General features: G+C 41.7%; 1 protein-coding gene across 2 annotated transcripts; it reads left to right on the top strand.

Annotated features, from left to right (window-relative positions):
* Positions 1 to 21: 21 nt before the first annotated feature.
* Positions 22 to 15223, top strand: LOC113522260 (septin-interacting protein 1). 2 transcript variants are annotated; one of them, XM_052900852.1, is made up of 12 exons: positions 22 to 328; positions 1562 to 1705; positions 2290 to 2495; positions 2997 to 3116; positions 3979 to 4148; positions 4833 to 5016; positions 5721 to 5924; positions 6317 to 6534; positions 8576 to 8778; positions 11401 to 11619; positions 12294 to 12457; positions 14805 to 15223. In XM_052900852.1, the coding sequence occupies exons 1-12, from the start codon at positions 223 to 225 to the stop codon at positions 15201 to 15203; spliced, it is 2337 nt and encodes a 778-aa protein (XP_052756812.1). In that variant the 5' UTR covers positions 22 to 222; the 3' UTR covers positions 15204 to 15223. The 2 variants fall into 2 exon arrangements, with proteins under 2 accessions (XP_052756812.1, XP_052756808.1); XM_052900848.1 differs by lacking the exon at positions 14805 to 15223 and having other exon boundaries at positions 4836 to 5016; positions 12294 to 12825.
* The last annotated feature ends 392 nt before the right edge of the window (positions 15224 to 15615 follow it).

Here is a 15615-nt window from a genome sequence, read left to right as displayed (position 1 = left end):
ATTTCGTGTAATGTCTTGTGTTATTTTTATTGAATTTTTTTATAAAATATTCTTAAAAGGACTAAAACGAAATACGTTTTAAAAATAATTTAGTGTAATAAAAAAGGGTATTTAAATGCTCGATGAAATGTAATGTTCGTGGCTTATAATTAATTAATTAATTCTATATTTGTGATTTACTTGTTATTGCATTTGTTTTGTTTATTAAAAAGAGGTTTCATAATGTCAGACGATGAAGTAATACGATTTGAAATCACCGATTATGATTTGGACAACGAATTTAATCCAGGGAGAGGCCGCAGAGCAAAAAAGGAGCAACAGATATATGGTAAATTATACATGTTGGCTATGTTATGGTCTTGTGGCTGATGAAATTAACTAGTTAACTAATATTTTGCTTATCTACCTTTAGTCTGGTATCTGTATAGATTTTTTTAATGGGTGATATTGGAATGTTTACCACGTCTGTGTTATCGGTTATGCCGGTGGGGCACCAGTGAGAGATAATAGGTCAGGATGAAAGTAGATCAGTTGGTCCATAGTGACGAATTCATAAAGAATTAACTAAGATGCTTTCTAGGGGGAACTGCATAGAAGTGAACCTAATATACCCTGTATTGTTAGCAATGGAGCTGTTAGATCCTTTTTACTAACAATGCTATCCCCTCCAGCCTCTATTTAAAGGTTGTCTGCCAGGCATATGTCTAGTGTCTTTTGTAATAATAGGGGGTAAATAATTTAACATGTAAATAGTTGAATTAAAATTGATCATTGTTGAAGCTACATTACTGTTTTTTTTTTTCATATTTTCTTAAAATATTATATTTTGAATCAATCTTAATATGATTTTTTTTATTGAATGCACATTACATAAAATGAGAAATAGCTGCTGAGGGAGCCATCTTAGACACCACAGTGTATCCTGTCATAACTGTGCAGACTGGTTTCTCTTCTTTTTTTTTATATGGCTCCTACCATAGAGGCCATGGTGATTTTCTGCCAATGGCAAGTCTAGAAAAGACTGTATAATTTATATCATGATGTTTTTTGTAGAGATAATGGGCAGCTGAAAACTACATCCAATTTGATGCAATAGTTTTTATGTGATGCTAGAACAGTTTGTTTTAACTTCTTCTCTTAAAAAGATCTCTCTTATCAATTTTTCTTTAATGTCTCCCATGTATAGATTGTCTAGTTACAATTTTATTTATTCATTTATATATACATATTTTTGGCGAGCTTAACAGATTTACCAATGCACTCACCAAAAACCAAAAATAGAACATTACAATAATGGAAAAATAAAAATAACAAAAATTTAATTATACTAAAAAATAAACATTAAAAATGCCAATCTACATAATCTGTTATCACCCTGCGAAACTCTGTGCTAGTACAGTGAATTTTTATTATGTTAGTAAAAATAGACTCTTGGCAGTTTATTTATATAATTGTAAATTGGTACATTAAAATATGAAAATCATATTCTAACAATGATTAAATTTCAAAATTGGTGTCGTTATTTGCTGATTGTATTTATTTTGCTTATTTTTTTATTCAGGTGTATGGGCCAAAGACAGTGATGAAGATGACAATGAAGATAATATCAGACAAAGAGTCAGGAAACCAAAAGACTTCTCGGCACCCATTGGGTTTGTCGCTGGCGGTGTGCAGCAAGCTGGCAAAAAGAAAGAGGAGACAAAAGGTTACTTTGTAACAAATAAATTTATTTTTCTTAAAGTATAATATCTTTTTTTTATGTTAGTTATAAAAATAATTTGTTTGCTAAACATCTTTATTACTATTTATGGTTGTTTGTAAGAGATTGCTTTTAGCGATATGGTCGCCTTTTGTATATGATTATTCTGTATAAATACTCCTTGTATACATCTCTTGTCTAAGCAATACAGAGTTTATTTCACAATTTTAAAGATATTTGCTTGGGTAAAGAAATATACAAAATATGTTAGAATATTACAGGCTTATGATACATAATTTATTTAATTTACGGGAAGGGGCAGTGGACAGGTAATAATGTCCAGGTTGTCTGTAAGAGATTGCTTTTAGCGATAAGGCTGCCTTTTTGTATATGCACATTCTGTTTAAATACTCCTTGTATATATCTCTACTGTGCGCAATAAAGAGTTTATTATTATTAATAATAATGGCTGAAATAATAAAAAATGGCAGATGAGATAACATAGGTCTCCTTTAACTTCATTCCTTCTGTACATAGAATATTTAAACAATTTATTGTATTAAGTTTATATTTCCAAATGGGTTTTGCAGAATTACAGTCATCAGAGGCATCTACGTCTCGTCCAGCACTTGCAGCGGACAGTTCAGATGAAGAAAATGAAGTAGCTATGCCTGATGAGAGTGAGACCGCCGGCATCAGGCGACAGGGGCAGGGCATGCGGCCTCCTAACCTAGGTGGTAACGTTGGGGCTTGGGAAAGACATACTAAGGGTATTGGAGCAAAGTTACTCTTACAGGTAAATCTTAATAAATATAAATCCCATGGCACAATGTTTTATAACTATTCAATTGATTTAATTATTTTATAAGTGCCTATTTTTTTCTACAATTTGAGATATTAGTAGGTTTTTTTTTATAAAATATCACTATTAGATGCCATAAGAATATATAAACTGAGTAGAAATAACAGCTATATACTTTTTTTTTTATATTGTAATGCTACCACAATATACCATTCTTCACTCCAGACCCTGCCTGGATTGGTAGGGTTGTCACAAATTGTTTTTTATTTATTAAATAATTATACGAAACGACGCGATTCACTCATCACACATATGAATACTCAACGTGGTATTTGTTACTTGAAAGCCCAACTGATTTAGTTTTTAATAGAAATATATATAAAGAAATAATGTTACCTATTTTTGCTACTGAATATAGTAATATAGAACAATTTTTAATAACATACTATTTATGCAAATGTGCAGTAAATTTAAATATTCTCTTTTGCTTTACAGATGGGTTATCAACCTGGAAAAGGTTTGGGTAAAGATCTTCAAGGAATATCAGCTCCTGTTGAAGCCACTGTGAGGAAAGGACGTGGTGCAATAGGAGCCTATGGTCCTGAGAAGGCTGCGGTAAGTTGAAACAAATTTTAAATTAATTGATTTAATTTTTATAATTAAAAAAAATATATATATTAAATAGTAATTAATTTCAAAGCCTTATTTTACATTAGTAGATGAATTTTGTTAATTTCTAATATATGTAACCTGGATTGACCTGAATGAAATAGCAGCTGTTTTTGTTTTGCATTTTTTAAGCAACATAGAATAACGAACGAACTGATGGGTGAGCTCCTCATTGTACACCATTCCCAGGAATAAGACTTTTTTTAGGATTTTTTTTTATACAACTTAGAATGGCAAACAAGCTGACGGCCCACCTGATGGAAAGTGGTAACCGTCGTCCTATAGACATGAGCAGTACCATGGACATAACAGAGTATACTGTTTCGCCCATGGTACCCCCCCCCCCCCCCCATGCGTTACCATTCCTGAGGACTCAGGTGATATTCCTTTGTACCCAGTAAATTCACGCCATATCCCACCCTTCAAACCGAAACACAGCCATGCAAACACAACTGCTTTACGGTTGAAACACGAATGGGGCAGAGGTACCCAAGCAATCGACTTTTGTACAGTCTCCCTCTGGTAAGTTTTTATGGACGATAATGGCAACCCCGCCTGCACTATTGGTGTACACTGGTGGGGCGCCAGTGAGAGATAAAAGCAATAAAGGATAAAAGCAGGCCAGTTAGCCCATTGTGATGAAATCAACAGGACTTAATCACAATGGTTTCCAAGGGGAACCGCGTGGAGGTCGACCTGATAGTGTATATTGCTAGCAATGGGACAGTTTGACCCCATTATTAACAATCCCTTCCTTCCGGGACTAACATGTTATACCTGTAATGAATAATTTGTTTTTTCCATATAGCAAAAGGCCAAGAAAGAAGAAGAACGTCGTCTAAAAGAGAAGGAAGAGCAAGAGAAGGGTCCGACGGAGAAATCTTACAAGTGGAAGAAGTCGCACAAGGGACGTTATTTCTACAGAGATGCAGCTGACGTCATACAAGAGGGTAAACCTACGATGCATACTATTACAAGGTATTTAGGTTTTGGAATATAAGCAAAAATGAACTTTAATGGTGAAAAAATAGAATTTGATTTGTCATCGATTCCTTTTTTATGAAAGATTACAAAATAATTAAATATTGTTTACAAAATTTTGAATTTTAAATTTTAGCTAGTTAATATAAAGATCAGTTTTTGCTTTTCGTAATTGGAAAATTACACTGAAAACCAAATTCGCATTGAATGACGTATATCGCAACGGCTTTTGATGGATGGACTTACCAGAGGGAGACTTTGTACAAAAGTCGATTGCTTGAGTACCTCTGGCCCATTCGTGTTTCAACCGTGAAGCAGTTGTGTTTGCATGGCTGTGTTTTGGTTTGTAGGGTGGGATATGGCTTGAATTTACTGGGTACAGAGGAATAACACCTGAGTCCTCGGGAATGGCAACGCATGGGGGGTATCATGGGCGAAACAGTATACTCAGTTATGTCCATGGTACTGCTCATGTCTATAGGCGACGGTTACCACTTTCCATCAGGTGGGCCGTCAGCTTGTTTGCCATTCTAAGTTGTATAAAAATAAAATAAATAAATAAAACATGCGTTGCGAAAAGCAATTGTGTATTATTTTGATTCGTAAAAATGAACGCCTAGTATTATCCCTTGCCTGTTGACACTGGTAATTTGTTTGGTTTGTTTGGGGCGGTTGGTTCAGCAGCGAGCTGGCCCGCGTGCCCGTGATCGACATGACGGGCAAGGAGAGGCGCGTGCTGAGCGGCTACCACGCGCTGCGCGCCGCCGCGCCGCGCTACGAGCACGAGCCGCGCCGCGCCTGCCGCCACTTCGCCGCGCCGCACCTCGCGCACAACCTCGACCTCATGCTCGACGCCTGCGAGCAGGTGCCGCCCCGCCACACCACGCGCGCCACAATACACTACACTACACCGCACCACATCACATCACACCACACCACACTACACCACACCACACCACACTACACCACACCACACCACACTACACCACACCACACTACACCACACCACACTACACCACACCACACCACACCACACCACGCTCCACCACACCACACCACACCACACCACACCAGACCACACCACACCACACCACACACTACACCACGCCACACCACACCACACCACACTACACCACGCCACACCACACCACACTACATTACACTACACCACGCCACACCACTCACACGCTACACTGGGAGGAAAGGAATTGTTATTAATGGGGTCTAATGCCGCAATTGCTAACAAGCCCTGTTAGGTTGACCTCTACGCGGTTCCCCCTGGAAACTATTGTGATTAATATTTGTCGCATTCGTCACGATAACCGAACGATGATGATGATGACTCGAACTGACCTAATTTCATGCTCACCTATCATTCCTTACTGGTGCCCCGCCAGGGTATACCGATAGCGCAGTCCGGGTTATCATTACCATTCCATTATCCATTAAAGAAAAACATACACGCTACACTGTACACTGCACGTGCATAACTACACACTTAACAATAAGAATTAAAAACATTATTAATTTATTTCACTAATTAAAACTTTCAATTTATTTTCTTTTCAGGATATCATTCAAAACGCCAGAGAACTCCAATCTGCAGAAGATGAGATAGTCGTGCTAGAAAGAGATTTAGAAGAGTGCAATGTTAAATTGAAGGAGCACGATCAGGTTATAGATAAGGTACAGGCGATACTGCGGAAGGTTGAGGAGCTGAACAGTCCGGAGGTTTCATTAGAAAAAGCTTATGAAGTTCTATCCGATTTGAAGGTAAAAATATGTATTTTTTTTTTATATTTATAATATATATAATGTCAAGTAGGTTGGCAACTGCAGTTAGGCTTTGGTGATGTTTTGAGAGTGACGCTTCTGCCAATTTCTCAACCAGTAAGTTCCCTTAGGGAACTTAGCCTCTTACGACACTTATGAGAGAGGAGGGTTTCCTGGGTATTTTTTTTATCGATTTTTAGAAGGACTTAACTTATACAATAAATTTTGCAACTGTTTTCACAGTTCTTTATATTCAGTAGGTAATTCTCCCATATAGGATCCCATTGTATTTTTGTGAAGACATTTGCGAAACAAAAAACTTGATACAAAACAAAATATGTATGTATGCCTGCAATTCCTCATTATCTAATAGTTTTTTTTTATACTTTTAGGAGACCTACCCCATGGAATATGAAGTTTTTGGACTTGGGTCTATTGGAGGCAACATAGTGAGTCCACTAGTCAGTGCTTTGTTAGCTACATGGGACCCGTTGCAGGCACCTGAGGAACCGATCGCCACATTCCTCAAATGGAAGGAATTGCTCACAGAAGAAGCATATAACAGCTTGCTATGTCAACATTATTTGACGCATCTTACAACAGCAGTCGAGTGAGTATTACTTTCGTACGTCATGTTTCTGTATTAATACCATAACCAGAATCCTATCTTTTAAGTCGGTACTCTATCGTGCAAACAAGTTCCTTAATGTATTTGTCATCCTATCAGCCGTAAATTGTTCTTTCTTTTTTTTTTTATACAACGTAGAATGGCGAAAGTGGTAACCGTCGCCTATAGACATGAGCAGTACCATGGAAATAACAGAGTATACTGTTTCGCCCATGATACCCCCATGCGTTGCCATTCCTGAGGACTCAGGTGTTATTCCTCCGTACCCAGTAAATTCACGCCATATCCCACCCTTCAAACCGAAACACAGCCATGCAAACACAACTGCTTCACGGTTGAAACACGAATGGGACAGAGGTACCCAAGTAATCGACTTTTGTACAAAGTCTCCCTCTGGTAAACTTAAGTTGCTTAACATAAGCTCTGCCCTATTGGAGAGTTTTGTCAGTAGTTGCCACGTTTAGTAAGCGGGTTAGCAACTACAATTATTGTATTATGTATGATTAATGAAAAATGTTTGGTAAAACATAAAAAAAAAATTGTTATAGATATATACTTATATTATTTATCTATTTCAAGTTGGGTTTCATGTTGACAGTATTAGTCGAAATGTTAGACCAATATAAAAGATACCAGAGGGTAGATTTATGTAAAAGTCACCCACTTTCTCTATTTGACTCAAGTGTTTACTGTTTTGCATGAAACGTTGAAAATTAATAATAAAAATATTCAACTAATTGTTAAACATTTACGTATTTTTTTAAAAGCCACAGCTCTAACGCTGTCCTAAGGGTATTTGCGGCCGTCCAGACTGCCAGTATTTGAATTATTGCAGAATGATTCACATGCTGGCTAACATACAAAAAAAAAGTAGTTTAAGTTAATGTTATTTATTTATAAATGTAAAAAAAAAGTAATTTAAAATTTGATTTAATAATTTATAGTTGGTGCAAATTAATATTGTTAAAATTTTGTGGGCCCTGGTTGCCTTTATTAAAGAATTATTATTATTATTTAAAACAATGACAATATCAAAATTATTTTACGCGAGCAACCTCGCATGCGCCCTGTTAATCATATTTTTGTCTATAAAAATTCAAAAACTTTGAGGTTTCTTACACAAGTTTTTTTTTTTTCTTTTTTTTTTTAAAACAACTTAGAATGGCAAACAAGCTGACGGCCCACCTGATGGAAAGTGGTAACCGTCGCCTATAGACATGAGCAGTACCATGGGCATAACAGAGTATACTGTTTCGCCCATGATACCCCCCATCCGTTGCCATTCCTGAGGACTCAGGTGTCATTCCTCTGTACCCAGTAAATTCACGCCATATCCCACCCTTCAAACCGAAACACAGCCATGCAAACACAACTGCTTCACGGTTGAAACACGAATGGGACAGAGGTACCCAAGCAATCGACTTTTGTACAAAGTCTCTGGTAACATCGAGGGGATATGGCAGTGAAATTAGAAGGTTGGGAGTAGAATGAGAGCAATCAGAATGGAGGCTAACATCTAAATCCTCAGGAATGGTAATGCATAAGGCTAATGGGCTTCACTATATACTTGGTAATGTCCATGTTTATGTCTATAGGTGATGGTTAGCACTTTATTTTGGTTGGACTATTGGTTTACTTCTCAATTCAAGTTATATAAAAAGAACAGACCCTTAATATTGTTTTCTGGTATTCTTGATAAATTGATTTTCTTGTCAGTTCTAACACTAACGAATGGGAGGAAAGGGATTGTTAGTAGTGGAGATTGAGAATCCCATTGCTAGCAATATACCCAACCAGGTCGACCTCCTCGCGGTTCCTCCTGGAAACTATCATGGTTAATTCCTGATGAATTCATCATGATGGGCTAACTGGCCTGTTTTCATTCTCATCTATCACCCTTCACTGGTGCTCCGCCAGCGTATCCCGTTAGCGCAGGCACCCCGCCTGCGCTAACGGGATACGCTGGCGGACACCATTTTCACCCATCAAAAAAAAACACTAACGAATGGTTTATATACTTCAGATCTTGGAACCCTCGCGTTCCTGGTCCTCTGGTGGCGGCCCTGGAGAGCTGGGCGGAAGCTGGCGCTAGTCCTGCATGGCTGGGCGCGGGCTGGGCGGCGAGGTGCGTGGTGCCGCGCTTGTTGACTGCTGTGCAAGCCTGGGACCCCACCGGTGACACACAGCCCGTTCACCACTGGGTCGGGCCCTGGCACCAGCTCGCAGGTCACTAACACTTCATATATTACTCTAACTAGTACCTAGTAGTTTACTCTAGAACCTCGTAGATTACGTCAACACCTCGCAGGTTACTCGAGCATCTGAAACTTCATATTTGTTCAAATATCACATATTTATTTACTTAACTCTTTATTGGACCATAAACAAAAATATACAATGACAATTGAAAAATTCAAGTGAAATACAGTAGCATAAATACAGATTGAAATATACACATAATAGTACAAAAGGCGGTCTTATCGCTAGGACAATCTCTTACAGACAACCTTTGGTTAAAGGAGAACAGATATGAGTAGTTGTGCTTTTGAGTAAACTTATTTTGATGGTAACTTAAGAACTAAGACAATAATTTTTATTAAAACGATAAAATACTGGCCACACAAATATTATTAGGTCTTACCCTTAGATTATATAGATAGAGCATCGAGTCTCAAAAACACGTCAACTATTTGTCAACTAATTGTCAAAATAGTTGGCTCATTTTTTTTATCAGTGTTCTATATACTTACGCACACAATGTATCTTGGCGTATATTTAATTATTTAATAAATAAAATGAGTTTTTACGCAATTAAAAAGATGCAATAATTATAAAACTAAATAAATATAGAAGTTATAAAGGAATCATTCATAACTGTTTATCAAGCAAAATTGTATGAAACAGTTGAGTAGCTTTTCTCGAAGTATTTGTATGGGAGACACTTTATATAATCTATCTCAGTATATATACATACATTAAAAAAGTCTAAGCAACACATACAAATTTCAATTTTACAATGTGTTTTCACATTAAATCCTTAGTATTTTCTTAAGTATATTATTTTTAAATGCTTTTTTGATATTAAACTACAATTGTTTTTTTTTTTCTATTTATTTTTTAATAATTTTAATTAACAATAATTACGAGTAAGTACTGTATGTACATAGTACAAAGTAAGGTGCCTAATCAACTAAACTTAAACTAAAATTAAATGGTTATACAAAAATTGCATAAATTAATACAAAGCGTGGCTTCCTCTGTTATGGAGAACTTATTGGCTCCAAGTCCTTTAAAACACGTCTCTCAAGCATGTCCCATGCATGCTCGATGGGATTGAGGACTGGCGATTGTGCAGGCCAAGGCAATACTAGGACGTTTTCCCTTGCCAAGTACTCCCGTGTGTGCAAAGCTGTATGCGAATGCGCATTGTCATACATCAACGTGAAATCGGAGCCAAGCGTTTGTGCGAATGGACGGACATAAGGCCTTAGGACATCCTCAACGTAATTTATAGTATTCATGTTACCATTTACAATAACGAGCTCAGTTCGCTTCTGTTCAGCTTCTGTTCTTCATAATACCCGCCAACTGTTGCGCACCTCAGTCTTTTAGTATTTCCTTCTAGTATCAGGCTTGAACCCAAATCGAGAATCATCGCAAAATAAAATTTTATCTCATTGTTCCCGGGTCCATGTAATGTGTTCCCTATACCATTCATTTCGAAGAGCGCGATTCCCGTGACGTATCGGTGGGCACCTAATTGGGCGTCGTGCTCGTAGGTCATACTCATGCAGTCGATTTCGCACAGTTCGGCAGCTAAAAATAGCACCACTTGAATTTTGTAGCCTTAAACCTATCTCTCGAGCGGATAACATCGGCTGGCGTCTTGGAGTCAGTTGTATGTATCGATCTTGCCGTGTGGTTGTACACCTTCCTCGACCTGGGTGCTGCTCAGCAGGAACTCCCGTGTTAGTGTAACGCTGATGAAGACGGCAAATAACGCTTCTGTTGGCACCAAAATATCGAGATACCTGAGATTGACTTCTTCCCGCTTGCAACATCTCTACAGCTCTTTGCATTTCATCTGCCTTCAAATGACGTCCCTCCATGACGTAAAAAATGTCTCAAAATCCATTTTTGTTTAAATCATAAAATTGATACAGAATACAAAATTTTAATAAGCAAAGAAAACGCTATAAAATTCGAACAAGTGAACTTTTGAATTTGTGAAAAAAAAAAAAAACAAATGATTCTCGATTTTTTCTTACAACCAGCCAGTATGTCCTCTAGATCAAAAAAGTTTACATAGGTATTACTTACTTGATAAGAAATGATATAATAATTGATTAATAATTTAAAATAGTATTTGTTGCTTAGACTTTTTTGATGTGTGTATTTATATATCTATCTTTTTTTTTTATACAACTTAGAATGGCAAACAAGCTGACGGCCCACCTGATGGAAAGTGGTAACCGTCGCCTATAGACATGAGCAGTACCGTGGACATAATAGAGTATACTGTTTCGCCCATGATACCCCCAATGCGTTGCCATTCCTGAAGGCTAAGGTGTTATTCCTCTGTACCCAGTAAATTCCCACCTTTCAAACCGAAACAGCCATGCACACACAACTGCTTCACAGTAGAAACACGAATGGGACAGAGGTACTCAAGCAATCGACTTTTGTACAAAGTCTCCCTCTGGTAAAATCTGTATATCTCAACATATTATATGTCACAACATCGTGTGATAAGTCTGAAGGAAAACGTAAGTAAAAGAAAGCGATAGAGTGGAAATTAGTGAGGAGCGTGGTGATAGTGATGGTGATAGTGATGGTGTCGGTGTGCAGGGTCGGCGCTGGCGCGCGGCGTGTACCCCGAGATCCGCGCGCGGCTGGCGGCGGCGCTGGCGGGCTGGCACCCGGCCGACGGCTCGGCGCGCGGGCTGCTGGCCGCCTGGCGCCGCGCCTGGGGGCCCGCGCTCACAGCCATGCTGCACCAGCACATCGTGCCCAAGCTCGAGCACTGCCTGCAGCACGCGCCGCTCGAGCTCGTCGGCCGCGAGAACAGTGCGTACTGCCGCCGCCACTACACATACACACACACACACACTCACATCACTCCCTCGACAAGAGAACACTGCACTCTATTCTCACTCTGTCATTCCTCGCATTAATACATTATTTTTCTGACGAGAATAACTATCAATCTTCAACAATCTTCAAAAATCTTTAATATATGAACATTATTGTAATATAATTAAACAATATTAATAGATGACATCTATCAATCTTTTAACTAGGTAATGAATTAAATTCATTACCCATAAATACTTCAATGCCATAAAAACTTGTAATTAAAAAAAAATCTTTCACAGCAGAGATCATTCTCTCGCTTGACAATATTTTCAAAAAAAGAATATCCATATAACCAAGTCAATGAGTCGAATTCAAAGAATTTTAAAATTCGAATGTTATTTAATATGTCGTTCTAAGCCAATTTGAACAAATATAGTGAGGAGAAAAGGGATTATTAGTGTTTGGGTTAAATAACAGTATAGCCTATTTGATGAATTTGACGTGATTTCAGTTGGATAACATCATAATTAATTTCTGTTAAATTCATTATGTCTATGAAAATCAACCGAGAACTGCTTTAAATTTCACCTATCATTCCTCACTAGGGGCCCACAAGTATTCTCATAAAATGCCATATACTGATTAAAGTTTGTATCTGTCCGTAGCGGCGTGGCTGTGGTGCGTGGAGTGGCTGGAACTGCTGGGTGCACCCACCGTGGCGGCGCTGGCCGGCCGCGCGCTGCTGCCGCGCTGGCTGGCCGCGCTCGCCGCCTGGCTCAACACCAACCCGCCGCACGCCACCGTGCTCACCTCCTACACCGACTTCAAGGTAGCAAGCAGCCCCCGCTCTGTAGCTAGCTAGCTAGCTAGCGTCACTGCCGCGCTGGCTGGCCGCGCTCGCCGCCTGGCTCAACACCAACCCGCCGCACGCCACCGTGCTCACCTCCTACACCGACTTCAAGGTAGCAAGCAGCCCCCGCTCTGTAGCTAGCTAGCTAGCTAGCGTCACTGCCGCGCTGGCTGGCCGCGCTCGCCGCCTGGCTCAACACCAACCCGCCGCACGCCACCGTGCTCACCTCCTACACCGACTTCAAGGTAGCAAGCAGCCCCCGCTCTGTAGCTAGCTAGCTAGCTAGCGTCACTGCCGCGCTGGCTGGCCGCGCTCGCCGCCTGGCTCAACACCAACCCGCCGCACGCCACCGTGCTCACCTCCTACACCGACTTCAAGGTAGCAAGCAGCCCCGCTCTGTAGCTAGCTAGCTAGCGCGTCACTGCCGCGCTGGCTGGCCGCGCTCGCCGCCTGGCTCAACACCAACCCGCCGCACGCCACCGTGCTCACCTCCTACACCGACTTCAAGGTAGCAAGCAGCCCCCGCTCTGTAGCTAGCTAGCTAGCTAGCGTCACTGCCGCGCTGGCTGGCCGCGCTCGCCGCCTGGCTCAACACCAACCCGCCGCACGCCACCGTGCTCACCTCCTACACCGACTTCACAAGCAGCACCGCTGCTAGCGTCACTGCCGCGCTGGCTGGCCGCGCTCGCCGCCTGGCTCAACACCAACCCGCCGCACGCCACCGTGCTCACCTCCTACACCGACTTCAAGGTAGCAAGCAGCCCCCGCTCTGTAGCTAGCTAGCTAGCTAGCGTCACTGCCGCGCTGGCTGGCCGCGCTCGCCGCCTGGCTCAACACCAACCCGCCGCACGCCACCGTGCTCACCTCCTACACCGACTTCAAGGTAGCAAGCAGCCCCCGCTCTGTAGCTAGCTAGCTAGCTAGCGTCACTGCCGCGCTGGCTGGCCGCGCTCGCCGCCTGGCTCAACACCAACCCGCCGCACGCCACCGTGCTCACCTCCTACACCGACTTCAAGGTAGCAAGCAGCCCCCGCTCTGTAGCTAGCTAGCTAGCTAGCGTCACTGCCGCGCTGGCTGGCCGCGCTCGCCGCCTGGCTCAACACCAACCCGCCGCACGCCACCGTGCTCACCTCCTACACCGACTTCAAGGTAGCAAGCAGCCCCCGCTCTGTAGCTAGCTAGCTAGCTAGCGTCACTGCCGCGCTGGCTGGCCGCGCTCGCCGCCTGGCTCAACACCAACCCGCCGCACGCCACCGTGCTCACCTCCTACACCGACTTCAAGGTAGCAAGCAGCCCCCGCTCTGTAGCTAGCTAGCTAGCTAGCGTCACTGCCGCGCTGGCTGGCCGCGCTCGCCGCCTGGCTCAACACCAACCCGCCGCACGCCACCGTGCTCACCTCCTACACCGACTTCAAGGTAGCAAGCAGCCCCCGCTCTGTAGCTAGCTAGCTAGTAGCTGGCTAGCGTCACTGCCGCGCTGGCTGGCCGCGCTCGCCGCCTGGCTCAACACCAACCCGCCGCACGCCACCGTGCTCACCTCCTACACCGACTTCAAGGTAGCAAGCAGCCCCCGCTCTGTAGCTAGCTAGCTAGCTAGCGTCACTGCCGCGCTGGCTGGCCGCGCTCGCCGCCTGGCTCAACACCAACCCGCCGCACGCCACCGTGCTCACCTCCTACACCGACTTCAAGGTAGCAAGCAGCCCCCGCTCTGTAGCTAGCTAGCTAGCTAGCGTCACTGCCGCGCTGGCTGGCCGCGCTCGCCGCCTGGCTCAACACCAACCCGCCGCACGCCACCGTGCTCACCTCCTACACCGACTTCAAGGTAGCAAGCAGCCCCCGCTCTGTAGCTAGCTAGCTAGCTAGCGTCACTGCCGCGCTGGCTGGCCGCGCTCGCCGCCTGGCTCAACACCAACCCGCCGCACGCCACCGTGCTCACCTCCTACACCGACTTCAAGGTAGCAAGCAGCCCCCGCTCTGTAGCTAGCTAGCTAGCTAGCGTCACTGCCGCGCTGGCTGGCTTACTATCTGTTCCGATTTTGATGATTATTTTGGAACTGGATGTGGATTATTTCCATTTTAATCTAATACTAATGAATATAATACCGTAAAGTAACACCATAGTCTTCAGGAATAAATTAGAAACCAGGCAGTATGTAAGGGATACCATAGACGTCACAGTGTTTTCTGAGAATACGATGTTTTTCATGTCTACTACTTTTAATGAAGTAAACTGTCAGCTCGTTTGCCATTTTAAGTATTTAAAAAAAATACTATTAATCTAATTTTATTTGAAACAAAAATATATAAATTATTATTTTCCATTACAGAAATTGTTTCCTGAAGAAGTGCTTAAGGAACCTGTGGTCCGCGACGCGTTTCGGAAAGCCCTCGACATGCTGAACCGAAGCACCGACATCGACGCAGTAGAGCCTCCCCCTCCGCCGCGCTTTACCTTCACCGACACCAAGGAAACATCCAGAATATCCGAAGTTCTGGCTTCGACGAACCAACAGAAGAGTTTCTCGGAGCTTCTAGAATCTAGATGTATAGAGAAGGGCATCACCTTTGTTCCGATAGCGGGCAAGACGAGGGAAGGACGCCCGTTGTATAAAATAGGCGAGATGCAATGCTATGTTATTCGGAATGTGATCATGTATTCAGATGACAACGGACGGACATTCAGTCCGATTAGTATGGACAAGTTGTTGAACATGGTTGAGGATTGAAATAAATAATTATTGAAGTGTATCGTTTTTTATTATATACCTAGCTGTCCTGAGTCTTTTAAATGTAGTAATTTTTTAACACCAAGCAAGGCCTTATGTTTGTTAGCAAAATGAATTAGTTTACAATATTTATATTTTTTCACACAGAAGCAATAGAAAGATGTGATACTGGTTAGTAGGGGTGGGTAATATAATATATAGCCTTAGATTATATAGATAGAATATTGAGCCTCAAAAACGCGTAAATTTTTATTATTATTTTTTTATTCGTTTTTTTATTTATTATGAAATTTATCTTGACGTATTATTTAATAAATGAAATGAGTGTTTACGCATTAAAAAGATGCAGAATTTATAAGACAAAATAAATATAGAATTTATAGTCATTCGGTAATTGTTATATTTATCGTGC

This window comes from Galleria mellonella, unplaced genomic scaffold, assembly GCF_026898425.1.
Source record: "Galleria mellonella isolate WM207_F2 unplaced genomic scaffold, CSIRO_AGI_GalMel_v1 utg1267, whole genome shotgun sequence".
Classification (NCBI taxonomy): Eukaryota; Metazoa; Arthropoda; class Insecta; order Lepidoptera; family Pyralidae; genus Galleria; species Galleria mellonella.
Note: the sequence above shows the minus strand (reverse complement) of the source record. Positions and strands in the feature narration are given on the sequence as shown.

Coding starts and splice junctions, on each gene's coding strand:
- LOC113522260 (XM_052900852.1), top strand. CDS start 223: ATGTCAGACGATGAAGTAATACGATTTGAAATCACCGATTATGATTTG. Junction 1,706..2,289: donor AAAGAAAGAGGAGACAAAAG/GTTACTTTGTAA, acceptor TGGGTTTTGCAG/AATTACAGTCATCAGAGGCA. Junction 8,779..11,400: donor GCCCTGGCACCAGCTCGCAG/GTCACTAACACT, acceptor GTCGGTGTGCAG/GGTCGGCGCTGGCGCGCGGC.